The sequence below is a fragment of the Lissotriton vulgaris genome, unplaced genomic scaffold, assembly GCF_964263255.1.
Source record: "Lissotriton vulgaris unplaced genomic scaffold, aLisVul1.2 SCAFFOLD_875, whole genome shotgun sequence".
Lineage (NCBI taxonomy): Eukaryota > Metazoa > Chordata > Amphibia > Caudata > Salamandridae > Lissotriton > Lissotriton vulgaris.
The window spans coordinates 290,394-314,874 of record NW_028251487.1 but is presented as its reverse complement, the minus strand read 5'-3'; the positions used below and the strand labels follow the sequence as shown (position 1 = coordinate 314,874).

General features: G+C 49.2%; 1 protein-coding gene across 1 annotated transcript in view; it reads right to left on the bottom strand.

The window, feature by feature from the left end:
* The window catches only part of LOC147662872 (NACHT, LRR and PYD domains-containing protein 3-like), a 621,411-nt gene that overhangs the window by 540,863 nt on the left and 56,067 nt on the right, over positions 1–24,481 (bottom strand). Inside the window, exon 2 of the mRNA XM_086950831.1 lies at positions 21,589–21,890. Coding sequence (XP_086806957.1) covers positions 21,589–21,871 — 283 coding nt within the window. The 5' untranslated portion in view covers positions 21,872–21,890. The remainder of the gene's footprint in view (positions 1–21,588; positions 21,891–24,481) is intronic.

The following is a 24,481-nucleotide window of genomic DNA, read 5'->3' as shown; positions in this document are numbered from 1 at the left end:
GCGTGCGTAGCCCCCTTGTCTGGACACCGATCTATGTTGGCCTACTACATCCTATGATCTTGTCTGCTGTCTGAGGGGTGACCACCGGCAGGTAAGTGTCCTCTGATATGTCAATTGATGGTGAGGATGGCCCACTGACCATTATCGTGTCCTGTTCAGGAGAGGTTGACACCCCCATTGTAGGTAGAGTGCTTAGGGTTAAGACTGCGGCCACCGTGTTCTGCCGCTCCTCTCTCATGTTGTCTGGACTCGGAGCCGCCGTGGTGGACTTCATTTTCCGTTGTTGTCGACGTCTTCTACATCTTCTGCTTTGCCGATATCCCGGCTCCTACCCCTCTGTTTCCGATGGTCTTGTGCTGGACCACTTTCCAGTTTCTTCTAGACAGTCCCACGCTTCTGCTGGTGTCGCGAAAAAATTAGCCCCGTCCTTCGTGACCACCCTCAGCCTGGCGGGGTAGAGCAAGGAAGACAGAATTTCCAGCTCCCTGAGTTGGCGCTTCACAGCCATGTAGTTACTTCTGCGCTTTTGTGTGAGAGCCGTATAATCCGGGAAGAACATTACTTGCGCACCATTAACATGTATCGCTCCCAGCTTCCTTGTTTCACGTAAGATCACGTCCCTATCCCTGTAATTGAGAAGTTTGAACAGGAAGGGCTGTGGGCGTGCTCCTGGCTTGGGCCTCTGCGCCGGTACACGATGGGCTCTTTCCACTACAAATTTCTCCGATTGGGTACCCTGAGGTAGGAGGCTCCGGAACCAAACCTCCGTGTGGTGTTCTGGATTCTTCCCTTCTTTCCCCTCCGGCAGGCCCACCACTCGACTATTACTGCGCCAAGAGCGTCCCTCTGCATCCTCCGCCCTATCTTCAAAGGCGTGTATACAATCGATCATATCCTGTAGCACCGCAGCGTGACTATTCGTGATCGGTTGGAGTTTTTTATCACCTGACCCTGCGTGGCTATCTTGTCTGCCAATTTTCTGTTGTTCGCGTGCAGGAGCGTGAAATCTGACACTACTTTATCAATCCGGCTCTCCAGTGAGGTTCTAGTTTGGTCGAGGGTGGCATTAATCCTCTATACCGCCGCAAGCATCAGGTCCATTTTAGTGTCAAGTGCGGCCGATCTAGAGTCCAACCCTTCACCATTGCTCCTTTGCACGGGGTCCTGACTGTTCGCCCGCGCTTGTTTTTGCTGCTGTTTGTCCCGTAGGCGGCCCATTGCGAGCTGTTGCGCTGTGAGCATTTGTTATACTCGGCTATGATACGACACACCCTGATGGTCTCCCACAGCGTGTTGGCCACCGCTGTTGCCTCTCCGGTCACTGCAGGGGTCCAAGGCAGTGAGTATGTACTTTGTTGGTTCACCACAAGTCCCGAGTCATCCTGTAGGTGAGGCAATCGTATTCACTGGGTCTCTCGAGTATCCGCCATCAAAGAGCTAGCGGGTTCCTCCCAGTCCACTCATCCCCACCATAACGTTGCTGACACCAACTCACACCACACCGTGTGTGCACTCCAAATGCAGCGCAGGAGATGGCGCCGGCCCACCCCTCCGAATTGCCGGTGTGTCCTGCGGATCCCTGGGCCAGGGGGAAGAAAATTGTGTTTCTGGAAAGAAGGAGAAAGGTCTCCAATAGCATCAACTCCGTCAGATGAATGCACAGCAGCAGCTCCGCCGTGCCCCAGCAGCTAGTCCAGCTAATTCCCTTTGAGGGGTGATCGGTGGCACCACCTCCAGCTGCTCAACCGCAGCGCCTCCCGCTTGCACCTCCTGTCTTCTCGGCCCCCCTCAAGAGCGGTTGAGCTTGCGGGGCTCCCTAATGCCTCCCAGGACCCCGTAGCCTTGTTAGTTCCCACGCCGCACTGCCCCGTGGCTCGCTATTCCTCCGTGTTCCAACAGTCTTTCCCTCCGCCTGGCAGGCACTCAAGTCAGTATTGTACTACGACCTCGGTCCATGGCCGTGAGACCTGCACTCCTGTATACAGACGGTTCTCTCTAGCCCTTCCAAACTAACCTCTTTCTGGCCACGGTCGAGCAAGCTTGGTTGCCTCAGGGACGACGGCCATGAAGCCTGCTGCCGGCAGGTTACTCTACGGTGGCGTCCACTACCACTGCATGTAGCAGCTTTGCTGCCCGGGTTGTCCTCATGGAAGCTGCTCCCCTTATCCAATGGCGCACAGCGATGGTGGCTGACTGTCCCCCCTTCTCCAGGCATACACAGGGTCAAGGGTGCGTTCCGACTGCCTTCGCCGCTCCACAGAGGTGGGGGGAGGGGGAAGGAAGGATTACTACCCCACTGCAGCCTTATAAAACTGCCAATGCAGGTGCGGTGGGCAGGGGGGAGGGCTGGGGCTCCCCCCGGGGGTACCAAGCTTTTCTCCCTTCCCCGGGGTGACCGCACCGCTCCCCCGTACCTTGAGCCTGCTTGTGTAGAGAGCCGCTGGACTAACAACCGCCTCGAGCTCCGGCGGGCGCCATTTTGGACATCGGACGCGTGTGTTAGCGCCTCTTCTCCGCCAGCCTCTGAACTCCCGGTTTGTGTCTCATGGGAGGAGGGCGCAGACAGGGCAAGGCAGCTCTTACCTGAGCCCCGACCCACCGCGGGACGCCGCCAAGCATGTCCCGCGGCTCCCGCTCGGCCCCATCTCTTGCTCCCAGGGCACCGCAGCGCCAGAGACGGCAAATCTTGGGCCGCCGGATCCGCACACCACCAACAGGTAAGGCGCCGCTGTTGGATGTGCACCGGGCATGTTTCAGGAGGATTTTGGCGGATAACTGGGGGATAACGAGACAGAGCTTTACAGTCTCGCGTCCACCATATTGGCCAGCCAGCCACGCCCCCCAAGGGCGAAGCAGTCCTCTTATGGGCAAAAGACCAGTCCTTAAAGGACGGTAAGAGTAGAGTTTACCACCAAGGCTCTTGGTTTCTTCAATTTTTAGCAAAAAGCAATGCCTTGGCGAGATCGACTTCTGCTGTTTTGGGATTTGCACGTAATTTAGGAGCAAGACCCATGCAAGCCCTTTTGAAAATTTACGGTGCGAAATGCGTCTCCCTCGCAATGTATGGTGCTGATATTTGGGGAATTAGGAATGTGAAAGTAATCCAGGCGGTGGAGGACAAGTTTCTTAGAAAAAGGTTATGTGTTCCACAATCTACAGCTGGCTATATTGTTCATCAAGAGTGTGGTGCTAGTTTTGTGGTGTATCAAATTACCATGGCACCCCTTTCAAATTGGATTTCGACCTGGCTGAATCCAGAACTGGGGCTAAATCAGGAAATCTTTAAAGATTGTTTAGCCCTTGACCATGGGAATCGTATCCCGTGGCTCAGATATGTCTATAACATGACAGTGTTATTGGGTCGACCTGAGTTATACAATTCGCCCGAGAAACTGTCGATGGTGGACATTAAATGGGTTAAAGATTCATGGGCCAGATGTAGGTAGCCCAATACCGGTCGGAAACGTCCAAAAATCAGTATTTTCGGCCGTTTCCGACCGGTATTGGGCTTTTGGGATGTAGGGGACTGAAAATCGTCCGAATCGGTAAATTTACCGAATCGGTAAAGTTACCGAATCGGTAAACACTCCAAATCTGTAAATTTACCGAATCGGTAATTTTACCGAATCGTAACAGTTTGTGAATAGGTAAATTTACTGATTCAGTAAATTTACCGAATCGGTAAATATACCGAATCGGTAAATAAGAAGTTGTCAAATTGAACATTGAGATGTAGGTAAGCTCTTAAATACTGAATTTGCTTGAAATTCGGTATTTAAGAGTCTGTATTTACCATGGATTGAAATCAGGTGGTAACCAGGTGCAGCCTATAACAAGCATTTACAATGCAATGGTTTTGCCTTTGTTAAAGTTAGAGCTATTGGCATTGCTCTTGACATTATTATTATTATTTTTTTTTTAACATAAATAAATGGCATTGTCATTTACAATGCCACTAGCTTTTTCTCTTGCAAATGACACACACAAACACACACAGAGCCCCCCCCCACACACACACCCACACAGAGCCCCCCACACACACAGCCACACAGAGCCCCCCACACACACAGCCACACAAAGCCCCCCACACACACAGCCACACAAAGCTTCCCACACACACAGCCACACAGAGCCCTCCACACACACCCACACAGCACAAGCAGGCAACAGGGGCACACGGAGGCACAAGCAGGCAACAGGGGCACACTGAGGCACAAGCAGGCAACAGGGGCACACGGAGGCACAAGCAGGCAACAGAGGCACACAGAGGCACAAGCAGGCAACAGGGGCACACGGAGGCACAAGCAGGCAACAGGGGCACACGGAGGCACAAGCAGGCAACAGGGGCACGAAAACGGAGGCACAAGCAGGCAACAGGGGCACACGGAGGCACAAACAGGAATCAGGGGCACGAAAACTGAGGCACAAGCAGGCAACAGGGGCACACGGAGGCACAAGCAGGCAACAGGGGCACACAGAGGCACAAGCAGGCAACAGAGGCACACGGAGGCACAAGCAGGCAACAGGGGCACACCGAGGTACAAGCAGGCAACAGGGGCACACGGAGGTACAAGCAGGTAACAGGGGCACACGGAGGTACAAGCAGGCAACAGGGGCACACGGAGGCACAAGCAGGCAACAGGGGCACACGGAGGCACAAGCAGGCAACAGGGGCACACAGAGGCACAAGCAGGCAACAGGGGCACGAAAACTGAGGCACAAGCAGGCAACAGGGGCACGAAAACTGAGGCACAAGCAGGCGACAGGGGCACACGGAGGCACAAGCAGGCAACAGGGTCATGAAAACAAGCACAAGCAGGCAAAAGGGTCACAAGCATGAATTGTAATTTAGACGGGGCTGAAGTGGAGAACGGTCAGTAGGGAAGTAGTGCGGCTGGTGCAGTGGTACCAGCCCGAAAGGTGAGAGGGGCTGTCTGCACCCCAGTTTGGACAGTTTCCACTACCTAACAGGGATTGGTGGGAGGGGGGCGTACTTCTTGCTTGCTTTAGGGCTGTTACTTCGGGGACGCAGTGCACGCTGCTGCCTGCTGCCGCCGGGACACGACAACAGGCAGGGAGAGGACAGGCTAGGAGAGGGCATGGAGGGGACAGGCTGGGAGAGGGCAGGCTGGGAGAGGGCAGGGAGGGGACAGGCTGGGAGAGGGCATGCTGGGAGAGGGCTGGGAGGGGCCAGTCTGGGAGAGGGCAGGTTGGGAGAGGGCAGGTTGGGAGAGGGCAGGCTGGAAGTGGACAGGCTGGAAGTGGAAAGGCTGGGAGAGGACAGGCTGGGAAAGGGCAGGCTGGAAGTGGACAGGCTGGGAGAGGACAGGCTGGGAAAGGGCAGGGAGGGGACAGGCTGCCTATATTGATTTTCTGCCACTTCGGTGACCTGCAGATTCACCCCAAGTGTGGCCCCTGGCAGAATTGCGTTAGTTAGAGCCACAAGGCTGAAGAGAGAAAAAAAAAGGAGGGAGTTGGTTGCGGGGCTTAAGCTGTGTGCTGCTGGGCGCCGAACCCCCTGCCTGACGTGCTGGGGGGGGGGAGATATGCCGGGAGGGAGAGAGATCGATAGATACATTTATCTGCTTAAACTGCCTTTTTATATATGTTTTACTATAATAATGCCAACATTTTCACAATCTCTTTCTCACTCGATCTTGTTCATCTGCGTGCTTCATGGTTGCCATGCCTCACAAGTGTACCCCATAGTTAGTCTATTATGTATTATTAAATGATTACTGGGACACTGCTCGGACGCCCGGATGAGTTATCAAGGGAAGTAGCATAGACAGTGAGGTCAACAGAGCATTGGCATGTTTAATAAAACAGACCTTTTTGCTGAATGCTGCATACTGTTTAAACTTGTCATGTAAAACAAGGATGGTTCATTAATAATGTTGTTTTCCGTATCAGTTATAAAAAGGGCCTCTTTGATGCGCAGACAGCATTAGCAAAGACAAAATAGACTCTCAAAGAAGAGTGCTTTGAAAAGAAGTCTAAAGATAACGTAAGTGGTTAAAAGACCTGCCGCATAAAATATTGAACAGTAGGTACTTGTGACAGAGGGCCAGTAATTCAATTGGATCTTTAAAAAAAAGCATGTGCTTGCAAATATTTATTTGTGAACAAAAAAAACTAAATCCAGCAGCAGGTTACCATGACTACGAAGTAAAATAAATGAGCATACGAGGATGATTAGTACTAGCTCTTTATGATAGTCTAAGGAATCCAAACACTACGTAAAAAACTAAAAGTAAATCAGAAAGTATATTAGCAAATTAAATGTTGCAGTGTCACCTAATATCACATCAAAGGGACTGCTTGAAACCCCATTACCCAGACCTAAACAGGATAATGTAAACATACACGAAATGGCATTGATGCCTTGATAAACAGCCCATTAAAGCAAGGGCAAACTGTGAAAAACATGAAAGCCAATGGTTCAAAAGGGCTCACTCAGAGCACATCCTCTCCCTGCAAATCGATTGCGCTTTTTTTGAAGAACTGATGATTGCAGCCAAAGGTAAAAAGAACAACGGACACACGGAGAGCGGGAGGGGGGGTGCGGGGGCGGGAACGGACACACGGGGAGGGGGGGTACGGGAGCGGGAACGGACACACGGGTAGCGGGAGGGAGCCTCCCCTAGCCGCAAATAAAACAAAGCGACTCACCTGCACTTCCTCTGAAGCTTGGCAGAAGCACACCATCGGACAGACACTGGGGCGCCATGACAGCGGGAGGGGACTCACCAGTCTCTCCAGTGTTCCGCTGGTTCTCCTCCGGTTGGCGTCGGGCGAGGCTCCTCCTCTCCGGGGCCTCGCCGAAGACGGGGCGGCAGCAGCGGGCTCCTTCTCACGGCCCCGAGCAGGAAGGCGGGTGCCGTCAATGGCGGACCAGATTCGGGGGCGTTCCCTTGAATTGGCTTTCGGCTGACGTAGCGTGATGTAGCCAAAAGCCAAAAATTCTCGGGAACGCCCCCGAATCTGGTCCGGCATTGACGGACAGGCCCGTCTTCCAATGGCTAGCCTCCATTTATGGAGCTAGCCAATGGAAGACGGGGCCGTTCCTGTCTCCCCTACTATAATCATTAGGTTTTCGCCTGCGCGAAAAAGATGCGCAGAGCGCATCTTTCGCCAGGCAAAACCTAAAAAAGGACCTAAAATACAATACTTTTTTCACAATGGCGGCATTCTATGTCATTGCGAGGTGGCTATGGCTACAGGAGAAAGGATAGAGGGAATGGCAGAGACAGGAGCAAGTCTACAGACAGAGGATCACCTTGTTCATGCTCACAGAGGCAGAGATACTCCAGAGGTACAGGTTGGACCCAGACACCATCTTGGACCTCATCAAGGACTTCCACCCACTGTTGGAGCACACTACCCCAAGGGCGCACGCCATTCCACCCCACGTGCAGGTGCTGTGCAGCCTACACCTGCTTGCATCTGGGAGTTACCCGAGTGTGGTTGCTGCGGTAGGTGGGGTGACCCAGAGCAGTCTGTCACGCTTCTTCCACAAATTCCTTGACGCCATGGTACAGAGGATGGACCAGTATATAACTTTCCCTGAAACCCATGCTGAACTGCTCCAAACAAAAACTGACTTTTATCTGATGGCGCGTTTCCCCAATATCATTGGCTGCATTGATGGCACCCACATTCCCATTTGTCCCCCTGCTGCCACCGAATACATATATAGGAATAGAAAGTCCACCCACACCATCAATGTGCAGGTGATCTGCAATGCCAAGTGCGCCATCACTGACCTTGTGGCAAAATTCCCTGGGAGTACCCACGACTCATTCATATTTCAAAACAGCGGTATCTATGCACGGCTGACAGCAGGGGAATTTGGTGAAGGATACTTGCTAGGTAAGACACATTGTGCGACCCCATTAACACCTATTGCAGAAAGAAGTACATGTGTGCATGCGAGTAATGTATTCCCATTTCCTTTTAGGAGACAGTGCATATGCCCTCCGCTCCTTTATCCTCACCCCCTACCTCAACCCCACAACACCCAGCCAAAGAAGATATAACCGGGCCCACAAGAGCACAAGAAATATTGTTGAGCGAACCTTTGGTATATGGAAGAGCAGGTTCAGGTGCCTGCATAAGAGTGGAGGTGCCCGGCAGTATACCCCCATCACCTGCTGTAAAATCATTGCTGCCTGTGCCATGTTGCACAACCTTGCTGTGAAGAAGGGCACTGAGGTGGAGTTGTCAGACTTTGAGGATCATGATGATGAGGTTGCTGTGCCTGAACCACAACCTGCTGGAGTGTCAACACCAAGTGATGGCAGATGCAGACGTGAGGAGATTACACGCAACTATTTCTGAGTAAGTAATGAGACACAGACAGGTTGTGTATGGGACCAACGTATTTTAATGGTGCCACAACGTTCAAGCACTGAAGTGCAACAAAAAAACAATATACAAGTGGGGACTGTATGTCCCAGGTTACTTCACCCATGAACGGTAATCTCACTTGCGCCCGCGCTTCCCTGAGCCACTTGGATGTTGTTCGCTTTGTTCAGCTTGCCCTGTAGCCTCAGCTTGGCGCCTGGTACTCCTCCGTGTCTCCACATTAGAGCTTGCCATGCTGCTCCGGCTACTTGTGTCTTCACCCTCTGCCACGTCCAGGGCAGGATTCTGTGCTGTGTGGGATATCAACATTGCCTCTAGAGCACTTGTCATTCTGGCCATGCCCCTGGTGACCTCAGTTGTATTCTGCGCCAATGGGATGTGGCAGTGGCCAAGCGATTGATGGCCGTATTGTGGGAGCGGGCATCCATGCGCCTTGTGTGTGACACACTGTCAAGTTTGGAGCAAGCTGCGTTACTGAGTTGCTCATCTGCTGCATCCCTGCTGCAATGTCCCTATTTGTTTGGGCTACTTCTTTATTCGCCTCCACTATATCTCTCATGCCCTTCCATATGTCTCCTATGTGCACATTCAGGGCTCTGATTTGGCGTTGGCAGGCTTGGATTGATTTGCCCTGCATCCTTTGAATGCGCACCATGCTCCCCACCAGCCCACGGAACACAGTGCCCTCACCACGTCCACCTGCCCTACTGGGTCTGCGTTGTCTTCTGCGAGAAGTGCCCGTCTCATTTGTGGACTGCAGGGCTGCTGAACTCTCATCAACAGTGACTTCAGCCTCCCCCTCACCCTCTGCTGCCTCCATTGATGGTAGTGGGGCAACGACACGCCTCCTGGCTGGTGGGGTTACAGGAGTGGACTGGAGCTGTGATGGTGAAATTTCTGGTGAGAATTGCAAGTGAGGGGATTGGGAAAGCTGTGGGGAGTGCAACAACTCTGGGGTCAGTACAGTGTCATCTTCCACGGACATGCCAGTTGTGTCACCTTCGTCCTGCGAGACTTGCACTCGGCTTGGACCTGCTTCCTCACTCTCCTTCCTCTCTGGTGCAGTCCCTTCTGTGTCAGTAGGTCGACTGCCTGATTTGGCCCCTAGGTATAAATAAGCGTATATCAACTGAGTGCTACTGTGTCACAGTCACTACAATAAATGCTTTACACATTTCACTTTCATTTATCTGCAATCATTTCACTAACTTGCTGATGTCTGCGCTGTTACAGATGGTCTTACATTTGCTGACTACATTTCCCATGATGCATTGCTCCTGTATAGTGCTAGCAGTACTGGACTGGGGTTTGCTTGTCCACAAAGGGTAAAGGGAAGCAGGTTGGTATGGGGTGTCATGCTGCACATGCGTCTTACCTTTTTTTGTTACAGCTCTGGCTGAGCTGTCCACATCTCCCAGTCTGCCTCAATGGTTGAGGCCACCAACTCCTCCAGGTCAGTCGGGGGGGCTGTGTTCCTGCCTCCACCGGTTAGGCCTGCCTGCTTGTGGATATCAGCCATTTTCTTCTTGGTGAGGCTCCTGAGGTCATAGAATCTTTTTTAAAGGTCCTCAGTGTTCCTGGTTGTGACTCCCACAGCATTCACTTTCTCGACAATTGCCAGCCAGATTTTTCTTTTGGCAGACTCCGGAACAGTGAGGGAGTGCCTGCCAAAAAGTTTGCTGTGCACCCTCACTACCTCCTCCACAAGTACCGGCAGCTCCATGCTGCTGAACTTGATTTTCCTCTTCCTGTCTGCCTTTTGGCTTTCGATGCTGCTTGTCATTTTTCAGTTGGCGCCTTATCTTTTAATGGCCGCTACAGCCAGAGAGGATAGGGAGTTGGTTAAGTCGACAGTAAGAGCCCATCAATTGCGGAAAACTACCCTGACCATCGAACCCTATCTGGTTTTTGTTACAAACCCCAATCATCGTTTTTTACTGACCAGATTTAGGTTGAACCAAGTTCATTCGCTGTTCGCAGAGTTACCTGGTTGAAAGAGGGTGGAAGAACTGGGGGTTTGTTCATGCGATGACTCCTCCACTCAGGATACAATGCATTTTATTCTTTTCTGCAAGCACCTGACCGTCATCAGGAAGCGTTTCATCCTCCCAATCCTAGCTAATAAAGGCTTTCTTCAGGCCAAGCCTGCACTTCTATATCTACAGCTGTTATCAAATGTGTGGGAAGTTTTTAATGTTGCTAGCTTCCTCACCGCGGCCGTAGGAATTATGAGAAATTTTAGGTTACGTTTAATTGGCCCAAATGCACTTTAACTGAATTAAATGAATGTCTGCAACGTCTCAGTTTAGTACTAAGGTTTTATGAAATTTGCCCAACGTGAGTTTGACTATATTGCACTGTGTCTTAAATTTTATGTAAATTGTTATTATTTAATCAACGATTTTACAATTTTTTGGTATAACATGATAGCATGCTTTTATGGTTTTTAAAAAAAACGAATAAAGTACTTTGACTGACACCAAGACTTCTGTCGCTTGATACCAACCAACCCAACGAAGGAAATTCGAAATGAAACCTCAATATTCCTATAAGAGGAATTTGATAATTACTTTTAATTTTTGAAGATTTTGAATCTGAGGATTGCTGTGTTTTATTTCGTACCTAAAAGTCACGACGATGAAAAAAAAACTCCAGGACGACCGATTGTCTCTGGAAGTGATTCAATCCTGCAATTAATTTCTCAATATGTGGACACATTTTTTAAAACTTTTCCCAATGATGTATCATCCTTTTTGAGAGATACAATGGATTTTATCATTGAAGTGGAAGGACAGCAATTCAATTCTAGTATACAGTGGATAGCCACATTTGACATTGTCTCATTGTACACAAATTCCCAAAGACGAAAGATTAGAATCCATGGAATTCTATTTAGAATCAAGGCCACAACCCCACAGGGCACCAATGCAATTTATTCTAAAAAATGGCAGCTTTAGCGCTCAAGAAGATTTACTTCAAATTTGAAGGCGAATACTTCATTCAGACCAAGGGAACTGCTATGGGTGATCTTTTGCGCCAGAAATGACAGTACTTTTTATGCCACTATTTGAAGATAGATTCATTTACAATAAAAATCCATATTCCACCTATAAAACAAAATGGCTTAGCTATATAGATGACATCTGGTGCCTATGGAGTGAAGACAAAAACGCCCTGTCTGCTTTCTATACACGACTCAGTAATAAGAACCCAAATATCAAATTCAGCATGGCAAACAATAAAAAAAATGACATTTCTCGATGTGGAAATCAAGGTAACAGATGCAAAGTTAGTCACAACCCTGCAACGAAAGCCAACTTACACTTCAAAAGAACCACCCCCAGAATTTAGGAGATAATCTGCCTTATGGGCATCTCTTACCAGCACGCAGGCAGTCCAGCCAAGCCTGCCACACCAGCGGGACGCCTCTTCGCTCCTGGGGCCCAGACGATGTGGTCTCGCCGCCCAAACTCCATCGCGGCGGCTGGAGACTACAGCTCCCAGAGGGCTGAGCGACAACTTCCGCCCACTTCCTCCTGCAGCGCGCCCGGAGGCGCTATTAAAACGGGGCTCTTCCTCGATGGAGTGGGGAATCTCTTACCAGCACGCAGGCAGTCCAGCCAAGCCTGCCACACCAGCGGGACGCCTCTTCGCTCCTGGGGCCCTGACGCTGTGGTCTCGCCGCCCAAACTCCATCGCGGCGGCTGGAGACTACAGCTCCCAGAGGGCTGAGCGACAACTTCCGCCCACTTCCTCCTGCAGCGCGCCCGGAGGCGCTATTAAAACGGGGCTCTTCCTCGACGGAGTGGGGAATCTCTTACCAGCACGCAGGCAGTCCAGCCAAGCCTGCCACACCAGCGGGACGCCTCTTCGCTCCTGGGGCCCTGACGCTGTGGTCTCGCCGCCCAAACTCCATTGCGGCGGCTGGAGACTACAGCTCCCAGAGGGCTGAGCGACAACTTCCGCCCACTTCCTCCTGCAGCGGGCCCGGAGGCGCTATTAAAACGGGGCTCTTCCTCGACGGAGTGGGGAATCTCTTACCAGCACGCAGGCAGTCCAGCCAAGCCTGCCACACCAGCGGGACGCATCTTCGCTCCTGGGGCCCTGACGCTGTGGTCTCGCCGCCCAAACTCCATCGCGGTGGCTGGAGACTACAGCTCCCAGAGGGCTGAGCGACAACTTCTGCCCACTTCCTCCTGCAGCGCGCCCGGAGGCGCTATTAAAACGGGGCTCTTCCTCGACGGAGTGGGGAATCTCTTACCAGCACGCAGGCAGTCCAGCCAAGCCTGCCACACCAGCGGGACGCCTCTTCGCTCCTGGGGCCCTGACGCTGTGGTCTCGCCGCCCAAACTCCATCGCGGCGGCTGGAGACTACAGCTCCCAGAGGGCTGAGCGACAACTTCCGCCCACTTCCTCCTGCTGCGCGCCCGGAGGCGCTATTAAAACGGGGCTCTTCCTCGACGGAGTGGGGAATCTCTTACCAGCATGCAGGCAGTCCAGCCAAGCCTGCCACACCAGCGGGACGCCTCTTCGCTCCTGGGGCCCTGACGCTGTGGTCTCGCTGCCCAAACTCCATCGCGGCGGCTGGAGACTACAGCTCCCAGAGGGCTGAGCGACAACTTCCGCCCACTTCCTCCTGCAGCGCGCCCGGAGGCGCTATTAAAACGGGGCTCTTCCTCGACGGAGTGGGGAATCTCTTACCAGCACGCAGGCAGTCCAGCCAAGCCTGCCACACCAGCGGGACGCCTCTTCGCTCCTGGGGCCCTGACGCTGTGGTCTCGCCGCCCAAACTCCATCGCGGCGGCTGGAGACTACAGCTCCCAGAGGGCTGAGCGACAACTTCCGCCCACTTCCTCCTGCAGCGCGCCCGGAGGCGCTATTAAAACGGGGCTCTTCCTCCGCGTCGCGGACGGCGCCGGGCGGAGCCCGGGCAGAGGGCGGGCCGTCTGTGGCCGTCCGGGGACGACGAGGGACGGGACGGGCAACCCCCCTTGGCTCCAACGCTTTCATCTGAGAATACACCCAGGTACTGTACTGCTTGTCTGCGCAGGGAAGTTGGACAGGGTATTGAAGCCCTTTGAAAGACATTAGTCTTACCCTTTGACCTTACGTAAGAGGAGTGGCAGAAACCCACGCAGCATAGAACTGTTGCGAAAAGGCAGGAATCTTCAGGGGAATTATGTCTACTCATCCCAACACTCGCTCGGCTGGGAATAAATCAAATAAAAAACCCACCCCTAAACCAATCCGGGGGGAAACTATAAAGGAGGGCGCCCTTGTAAGTGGGAAGAAACCAACTGCAATTGACTTAATGCTAAAGAAAGTGACAGGTGAAATTGAACGTATGGAACGGAGTTTATCCTCCTCGCCTAACCTTAACGCCATCACTCAAACACCCTCCAGAGATGTCTTAATAGTAGATAGCCCAAATACTCAGGGCAGTGTATCCCAAACAATCAACGATATAGAGGACGTCCCCTGTGCACAAACCTCAGGCCTAGAAACCTCTGAGCTTAATGATATGACCCTTAGGAAAAAAAGGAAGCGATTGGGGAGAAACAAGGGACATCAGAGACAGAGGAAAGCACCAGCAAGAGACAATCCTTTAACACGTACTCAAGAGCACACAATAGCAGCAAATGACTCTCAAGTAGAACCCTTACCACCAGGGTGGATTGACACGGTAGTTATGGATTTGAAAAAACAGCTAGAATCTTTCATCACGACACAATTAAAGCCTATCATAAGTAAGGTGGATAAAATAATGTGTGAGCTCGCCAAACAATCTAAAGCCCTAGAGCAAACACTTATTAAAATCCCACTCGTCCCACCCCAATTAATTGAGGAAGTCACAAATGATAAGGTAGACCCAAAGAGAGCGCAAAATAACAACTGTGTTAGTAACTCCCAGCAAGAAATAGTTCAGATTCACAAGGCCCCCAAAATTGCCCAAAACCCCAAAGGGGGTACTAACGATAACTCCAGAGGGAGACACAATCAAGGTGCAAAAAATACCCAAAGAGAGAAACCGATCCCACAACCTCAAATGCAATGGAGACAGGATGATCGCACCCAGAGGGAAGGGAATTATAATAACTGTTACACAGACCCTGACCCTTTTTATAACAACAACGCTCCACACATAGATCTCCCCCCCCCCCCCGAGGAGTGTCCTTTTGTAGTTATTTTTGCAGGGGTCCCGGAAATTAGGCCAAATGAGAGAGAAACCCAATACCAACTGCTCTCCAAAATTTCCAAGTGGCTGAATATCCATAGACCCTTAAACATTGGGGAGAGAGGAGAGATAGCAAGTGTAAGAAGGGCAAGCTGGATTGGAGGGAGAAATAAAGACATTAGAGGTGACTGCATAGTTGCACACTTTACGGATACTAGTCTGGTTGAGTATATTTTAAAGAATTCCAATAGGAACCAAACTAGTACCATTTGCGCACTCCCACTCGGGTATTTTTACCCTAGATTCAGGAATAACAATCATGGGGGCGACGAAGGAGGGTGGACGCGGGTTAGAGCACAGCGCCCACACAGACCGAGACTAGCAAGCCGCCCCGAACAGTCCTATCCCCCCAGAGATCATGCACAATGGACAAATAGATTTGCCCCATTCCAATCATTAGAAGACATTGATTGACTCACACCCACAGAAATTAATAGCGCAGTAAGCCTGGCTACCAGTGGCTGCTCTGGCCCAGAAACACGGGGCACACGTGGGGCTGAGGAGAGTATCCAACCTGGGAGACTGGACTTACCTCGGAGGCAGGGGGGAACCAAACTATCTAAAATAGATGTACCTATAGCTGGGGAGGACAGATTAATTTTGACACCCACAATAAAAGGCAAGGACAAGATGGAGGGTCTGACCATCCTTTCTTGGAATATCGCAGGGCTGGAAGCCAAATTTAAAAGTAAGGAATGGTTAGAATTTATAAAATGTTTCCATGTCATAGCACTCCAAGAAACTTGGGCAAAGGACTCAGGCCCATGTCAATTGGAGGGCTATAAGTGTTTTTTTAGACCCGCCCAAGGAACAAACTCGGGTAGGGCAAAAGGAGGCCTAGTAGTTTATGTGGACTTAGATCTGAAAGGTACCTGGTCATATCCAGATTGTTCGTCAGACAACATACAAACAGTTAGACTTCTTCACAAGGGGGAGAGTCTACTGTTTGTAAACTTTTATAACTCCGGCCCAGTGAAAGGGAAATTCCCAATATTAGCGGAGCTGGAAGGTAGACTAAATGAGGAACTAGAGCAAAGGACGACGGGGTCAGAACCAACTGTTCTGTTCATGGGGGATTTTAATTGTCATTTATGCCCCAAATTACTCCCTCCGACCCCTGACTGGTCAGCTTGTCCATTAAGAAAAGGGCCCCCACTTTTCTCATTGTAAAGAGGGAACAACTTTGATGAAGTTATTAGAAAATTTTGCCCTCATTCATGTCATGGATTTAGCTGCTCTCAAGGTAGGCGAATCCCCAACACCGACATTTAAGGGCAGAGGTGGGGGGTCCATAATAGATTACATATTGATCTCAGCTAGCGCAAGAGATCAGATCTTAAACACTAGGACAGAGTGGAGTCCCTTCAGTGATCACAATCCCATTATAATAGAAATCAAAGGGAACAATTTAACTAAAAAAGACCCAGGGTTGATTCACCAATTAGAAATTCAACCAATAGCCCAAGGGAGACGCTTAAGGTGGTCAGTGATCAACCCCCAGGAATTTTATGTCAAACTAGTGGATGAAGGGAAAGCCCACATAGAGACCTGTTTAGAACACACAACCGAGGACAAAGGAGTAGTAGAGGCATTTGAGAACTTGACTAAAATAATTGAGAGTCTCCTAACAACCAAGAAGCCCGTAACGCAGTCATCTACGCCAAGATGGTTCGACTCTTCCTGTTCCAAAGCGCTAAGAGACCTAAAACTAAGCCTGAAAAAAACCCCAAGGGATAAGGTTGAAATTGCTTGCTGCAGAAAAAACTACAAAACCCAGGTAAAGATCAGGAAAGGGACCCTTCAAAGAGAAGTATGGGCAGACCTAAGGGAGGCTGGTGAGAACAAAGACTATGCCCAGTTCTGGAAAATTATAAATAGACCTTGCTTCCACGACTCAAACTCCCCAGTCATCAGCTCTAACATCTTACCAGAACACTGGATTGCTCATTTCAAATCCCTGTATAACCATCAGGAGATGGACACTGGTGATGGAATATGGAGGGGACCAAGGGCAGATAAATTTGAACTATCTTTGGATGAAGTACTCAAAGCAATCTTAGGTCTAACACGAAACAAAGCCCCGGGTCCGGATGGGACCCCCCCTGATCTTTTTCTTAGCAATACTGAGCTATGGGCCCCAATGGTAACAAGAGTTCTGAATGCAGCAATCAAAACGGGTCTGCCGAGATCATGGTCCACTGCGGTGATTGTCCCTATTTATAAAAAAGGCTGTAGGGACAGCCCGCAGTGTTATCGACCAATCTCGCTCATTGACGTCCCCGCCAAGGTACTAGGAAGGGCACTCCTTAACCGACTAACAGACTGGACTGACATCAATAACACCCTGGTGGATACCCAGTATGGGTTCAGAACAGGCAGGTCAACCACCGACCAATGCCTTAACCTATACCTGATCACTGCTAAGTATACCAAGGCGTCTGAAGGCACCATGTACATGGGGTTTATGGACTTAGCAGCAGCTTTCGACAATGTTAATAGAGCTAAACTCTGGACACTTATGTCTAACCTAGGCATTGACCCGGATCTCATTAACATCTTAAGGGAGCTACATTGGAACACCACTGCCAAGGTCCGCTATAGTGCGGGGGGTGAGTACCGATCCCTTCCCGTGCTCGGGCGGGGTGAGGCAGGGGTGTATCCTGGCGCCATTCTTGTTCTCCCTCTACATAAATGGCCTGGAGAATGACCTCATAGCATTGGGAACTGACTGCCCTAAGGTGGGCACGCGTCATCTGCCAGTACTTTTGTACGCCGATGACGCGGTTCTCCTAGCCCGAACGGCTGTTGGTCTGCAACTTTTAATCAAGGGTTTCTCGGATTTCATGAGGAAATTGGATCTCTCCGTCAACATGAAAAAATCATTCATCATGATAGCGGGGAAGAAACCTCAAAAGAAATTTGTATTCAAACTGGGGGATCATGTCTTGGACACTGTTAAAACATTTCCATATCTGGGCCTCTTATTTGACGAGAAGTTAAACTTCGTCCCTTTGATTGAGGAGAGGGCGAGGAGACTAGTCTCAGGAAATGGAGCTATACTGAGCTTTGCACGTCGAATGGGTCGTTGGTCCCCAGAACAGGTGATGACTTTGTATAGATCAGTTAGTATTTCAAAGACCATCTACGGAGCAGAAGTGTGTGGATGCAGAGATGCACAACTAATCCAAAGTGAGGAAGATAAATTTCTAAAAAAACTGCTAAAACTTCCGCCGAGCATCACTGCAGCAATTACTCATGAAGAGCTGGGAACCACATATATTGCCGACATTATCAGACTGAGACCTATACTGGCCTGGCTCAAAATTTGGACAAATCCCAATGCAGAATTATCCAGACAGATCATCCAGGATTGCTTGTTGAAAGAGAAATGCCTTCAAATCCCATGGCTGAAATATGTTAAAGACACTCTGGGGGATATTGATGAACAAATGCTATTCCTGGACCCCACCAGGGTGGACACATACTCTAGACACTCCGTACAAAGCCTATTGTTGGACAAATTTAATGGCAGGAGGAGGGAGTTGGATTTAACTAAATCCTCGGCAGTTGCCCACTCCCTGGTCTCTAATCAAGTTGGCATGGAACCGTACCTCTTTTTAATGTACAGTCAGCACGAGAGGTTTTTAATGACTCGTTTTAGGCTCAATTTGTTGCACCATATTTTAGCTTATCCATCAGGTTTTACCCAAACAATTGAGCAGAAGGGTGGCTGCGGCTGCGACAATAGGTCTCCGCAGGACACCCTTCACTTTGTTTTATTGTGTCCTTTTTATAAAACACCGCGCCAAAGATTTTTAGTGGGCGTCTTGAAGGACTCAAATATTATCCATGCTAAATCTGCCTTACTGTTTTTGCAAAGAGCCATTGAAACGCGAACCCTATTTGCTGTTCTAAGTTTCCTTAAAATTGCTTTTAAATTGAGAAACACAAGGGAATGATGAATTGGTGGGTTAGGGTGGAACCGGAAATATTATTATATGGGGACTTGTATCACTCTTGCTCACAGGTTTATATCTTTCACAAAAACCCTTCTTTTTTACTGGATGGCTTTTTCTCTGTCTTCTTTTTAACAATTGTCATGTTGCTCAGAATGTTTTTTTTTTGTGATTATATATTATGATTATTATGTATTTTCATGATGGTTTTTAACCTTTGAAATAAATAAATGAACTGAACTGAACTGCCTTATGGGCAATGTTTGAGGATCAAAAGAAACTTCACTAAAAAGAAGATAGCGGCTATACTAACAGACAAACTTAAAGACGAGGGTTATCCACACAAAATCTTGACACATTAATTAAAAAAAAGAGAATGTCTTCTAGCCAAGAAAGAAAAGAAACCCCTTGAAAATGTAGTATGTGTTTCCACATATATCAATCAATCAAGAGTTTGTTAAGCACATAAGGGTCTCAAGGAGCTGGGGGTGAAGGGGTGCAGGTTCCAGTCCATCAAGAAGGGGGTCCATCAAAGAGCCAGGTTTTGAGGTTTTTTATGAAGATGAGAAGCGATGTTGTCTGTCTGAGGTGGAGCTGCAGGGCGTACCAGGCTTTGGCCGCGAGGAAGGAGAAGGAGCGGCCTCCCGATCGGTTTTTTGTGGTACGTGGGACCACAGCGTAGGAGAGCTGGGCTGATCATAGGGTCATTTGGGGTGCGCGGAATTTGAGTCGGCTGGTCAGGTATGCTGGTCCGGTGTCATGGAGGGTCTTGTGTGTGTGGGTGAGCATCTTGAAGGTGACTCTTGCCTCAATGGGGAGCTAGTGGAGTATGCGCAGGTGCTGGGAGATGTAGTAGTGTTTGGGGCGTTGCTGGACGTGCTGTGGGGAGGGGCCGCCGGGAAAGGAAACAGGCGGGAAAGGAAAAGGAAGAATAAAGGAGGCTACAGGAAATAGGTGGAATAAGGCAAAAAGGTAGAAAAGTGCAAAAAAAGTGCAGAACAAAGAATTACAGAGGGAGAAAAAAACAAGCGAAAAATAGAGGGGAAGCGGAGCGAGACAAAGAAGACAGCGGTCCACTGGAGCACCAGAGATGAGACGCAGGTGATTCTGTGGGTGGAGGAGGGACTTGAACACCAGCAACACTCAAGAGTGCCGGGGCTCGGGGGAGGGGGCCTCGGTCAATGGTGGAGCTGCGAGGGTGTGAGAGCAATTTCACTGACAATTAGTCAGTGATCTTGCTCATACTGCTTATAGACGAATATATTTTTTAAATCATTCGAAACAATTGGCATTCAATCAAAATATTCAGAATGTGGGTTTGAGCGTCCATTATTTTCAATGAAGACGATTGCAAGTCTAGGGAAACACCTAGTAAGAGCCTGGAGCATGTAGAAAATAAGAAAATTTGACTTAAAATATGAAACCTCTTGAAGGCCACCACAAATGTGGCAACTGCGTAGTTTGCAGTAAAAGAATTGAAGGCACGGTGTTCCAAAAATATCGCATACGATGTAAACATACACATTTTTCTAAATGTAGAACTAAAAATATGGTGAATGCAATCATTTGCATATGTGAAAACATATATATTGGTAAAACCAATCAAGAAATAATACAAAGAATAGTACAACACATGTCCCAGATTGAATCAAAAACATTTGCAGCCCCCTGGTCAATCAATTCATCACTAAGAGGCAAAAGGAAAAAGATTTCCAATGGACAGTACCAGGTGCTGTACAATCAAATCTGAGAGGAGGAGACTTAGAATTGAGTCCTATGCAAAAAGGAGCATTATTGATTTTGGGATTTAACACACTTATTAATGGCCTCAACTAAATGTGCAAATCACACAGACTGTAATTCCAAAAAAGATGAGACAGAATGCAAAGCTAATGTAAACAATTCTGAAAAAGACTGAGCCAGGCAATGACAAAGAATAGATTCCCCACTGGTATGATGTTGCATTAATATAGGTAAGGTGCATTTGCACAACATGCACTACAACACCCAGCATGCAATGAGGCCCTGATAGGCATTCAACTGTTTAGGTCTACAAAACCTCATCGGAATCACTAACCACCAGACGAGCTGGAAGAAGTGGGAAGAGCAGTTGGAGAGACAAAAGCCCTGATGGAAACCTCTAAAAGTACAGCTCTAAACATAAGGAGATACAAATAAGACAAGCAAGTATTTTAATACCACTACACCACAGCCCTAACACCTGTTAATAGCGGTTTTTAACCTCATAGATGCTATTAAACATTCCTCCCCAGTGCTGCGCTGTCCATTGGAACTAGTGCTGAATGGACGTCCAATGGTCGTGCGCAGCACTGGGGAGGTAGTGCTGCCGTCGGCCAATGCACCGAGGCAGCACTTAAGGGGTTAAAGAGTTTTATCTTGTCATGTTGATATGGCAGTTTAAAACTGCACACACACTGGCTGCAATGGCAGGCCTCAGACATGGCTAGAGGGTTACTTATCTGGATGGCACAATCAGAGCTGCAGGCCCACGGGTGGTTTTTAATGTACAGGCCCGGGGTACGAACAGGACCACCGTACTAACAAGTTACATGTAAATTAAATATACCAACTGGGTGTATGCCAATTTGGCCATGTTTTACTGAAAGAGCACTGGCTAGCAGTGGTAAAGTGCGCAGAGCCCTAAGACCAGTGAGATGAAACCAGCAAAACAGGAGGGTGAAGGCAAAGAGTTAGCGTGAACCACGCCAATGATGCCGGGTCTAACAAAGATCATTGATGCCCCAGCACAGTGTGGCTTGCGATGGTGCAGAGGGGCAGCTGCACCGCACAAGCACTCAACAAGCTCCAAGGAAGAGTCTCTGAGGCTCTTACAGCTGAAATCAGACCAAATACATTTACAAGGAATTTCACTCTGGAGTTGTCTAATAATGTTGGCTTTGAAACATCATTTGTATTAATTTCAAAATCAGAAAACTTCTGAAAATCCTTCACAATTAGCCATCAAAGTGGGCCTTGGGGTGTGATCTTGAAGGATCGCAGCCCTCTTACCTCGCGGACGCGCCTCTCTGAGTCTGGCTGCCGGCTCCATCAGGCCGACCTTCGAGAAGACTTCGATGGTCACATCAATCGCTGAGTCCAGGCCGTAGAAATCTATCAGAAGGTTCTTGGTGTCAATCCGATCCTTTCCCTCAAGGCTTCCTCGTGGGATGTTTCTCTGTCCTTTGAAGTTGATTTCTGATAATTTATCCTTAAACCGTTTGAAGTCAGCTTCAATGAGATCCTCCAGGGCGCCAACCAGGACGTCCCCAGATGTGCTCCTACCGTCCGCCATGACTCATGTGAGGCAATGTCTGAAAAACAAAGATGGGTCATAAAGAGAGGGCTGGTCACAAACTCAAGAGTCACAGAAGTGAGATACATGTTAGCCCCTTTGCTGTGGGGGTAATTTCCCCGCGGTGCGGGGGGGAGGAGGGTAGCGCAGCGGTGCTCATGACGAGCTTGGCTCGTCATCCAGCACGGTGGCGCTGTGCTCATGACGAGCTGAGCTCGTCATGACCACGCCTGTTTTCGTAGAACTTATCCCCGCGTGGGAGCGCCGCAGCGGTTATGACGAGCTCAGCTCATTATGAGCACAGCGCCACTGTGCCCCATGACGAGCTCAGCTCTTCATGAGCACTGAAGGTGTTAACATACTCCTCGCACCTGGACAATGTGTTTCACCTATTGGATGAAATATACTTCATACAGTGCGATCTGGAGCAGGGAAGATAACTGTTGAAGGACTGCAGCAGGCCTAGATTTTTAGGATATCCAGATAAGAGACATAATAAGAATTACAAGGAAATTATTTACTTAGTAATTCTAAAATATGCCTTGCTTCATGCCCGTTGACCTGCGTTGAACACTCCTACCTTCCATTATAGAAACTTAAAAACTCTGCAGAAAACCCTGAGACATTACATTTAAACACTGAAACTTCCATGTAAAGGGAGGTTGAGACACATTATTATTTCGTATTTGTAGAGGGCCACGCTTATCCCCAGGGAATATCATAGCTCTAGGTAGATGCCTAACCCGTCCACTGAAAGAGTTTCATTAAAACAAGACAGGAACGTCCTGCCATCCATTAACCGGGAGAAAGCCACATTTTCAAATCATTCCTGAATCCAGTGTAATCATTAATTAAATGAATGGCCATGGGTAAGAGTCCCATTGAACCAGCCAATAATAGAAGAGGCTTCATGCGTGGATTTCATCTGTAACAAGGTGACTCAAAGCCCCGTCCTAAATCAGGTGAGCAGCCTGACACCACGACAGAAGACAGACATCTGTAACAAGGTGACTCGAAGCCCCGTCTTAAATCAGGTCAGCAGCCTGACACCACGACAGAAGACAGACATCTGTAACAAGGTGACTCGAAGCCCCGTCCTAAATCAGGTGAGCAGTCTGACACCACGACAGAAGACAGACATCTGTAACAAGGTGACTCAAAGCCCCGTCCTAAATAAGGTGAGCAGTCTGTCACCGCGACAGAAGACAAAAATCTGTAACAAGGTGACTCAAAGCCACGTCCTAAATCAGGTGAGCAGTCTGACACCACGACAAAAGACAGATATCTGTAACAAGGTGACTCAAAGCCCCGTCCTAAATCAGGTGAGCAGTCTGACACTGTGACAGAAGACAAACATCTGTAACAAGGTGACTCGAAGCCCCGTCCTAAATCAGGTGAGCAGACTGACACTGTGACAGAAGACAAACATCTGTAACAAGGTGACTCGAAGCCCCGTCCTAAATCAGGTGAGCAGTATGACGTCGCAACAGAAGACTGACATCTGTAACAAAGTGGCTCGAAGCCCCGTCCTAATTCAGGTGAGCAGTCTGACACCACGACAGAACACAGACATCTGTAACAAGGTGACCCGAAGCCCCGTCCTAAATCAGGTCAGCAGTCTGACACCGTGACAGAAGACAAACATCTGTAACAAGGTGTCTCAAAGCCCCGTCCTAAATCAGGTCAGCAGTCTGACACCACAACAGAAGACAGACATCTGTAACAAGGTGTCTCAAAGCCCCGCCCTCAATCAGGTGAGCAGTCTGACATCGCGACAGAAGACAGACATCTATAACAAGGTGTCTCGAAGCCCCGTCCTAAATCAGAAGAGCAGTCTGACACTGTGACAGAAGACAAACATCTGTAACAAGGTGACTCAAAGCCCCGTCCTAAAACAGGTCAGCAGTCTGACACTGCGACCTAAGACAGACATCTGTAACAAGGTGACTCAAAGCCCCGTCCAAAATCAGGTCAGCAGTCTGACACCGCAACAGAAGACAGACATCTATAACAAGGTGTCTCGAAGCCCCGTCCTAAATCAGAAGAGCAGTCTGACACTGTGACAGAAGACAAACATCTGTAACAAGGTGACTCAAAGCCCCGTCCTAAAACAGGTCAGCAGTCTGACACTGCGACCTAAGACAGACATCTGTAACAATTTTATTTATTTATTTATCTAGAATTTATATTGCGCAACAGCTACCCGAAAGGGTTTCCCCGTGCATACCATGAAGCCATAACACAGGAGGAACTGGAAAGGTATTTATCAAATAGCCAAGGTTTCAATTGCATGAGAAAACTGGGGTAGCTTGTTTCTTTCCTAAGTAGAATGGGAAGTGAATTCCAGTATGTAGGTCCTAGGTGTGTAAAGGATTTCCCTCCCATGCGGGTTAACTTGTATTTTAGAACGATAAAGCTTCTTTGAGAGGCTGACCTAAGATCTCTCGATGGAACATAGGGTGTGACCAGGGAGCAGAGATATTTCGGGGCTGTCCCAGGTGTCCAAGGTGACTCGAAGCCCCGTCCTAAACAAGGAGAGCAGTCTGACACCGCGACAGAAGACAGACATCTGTAACAAGGTGAATCAAAGCCCCGTCCTAAATCAGGTGA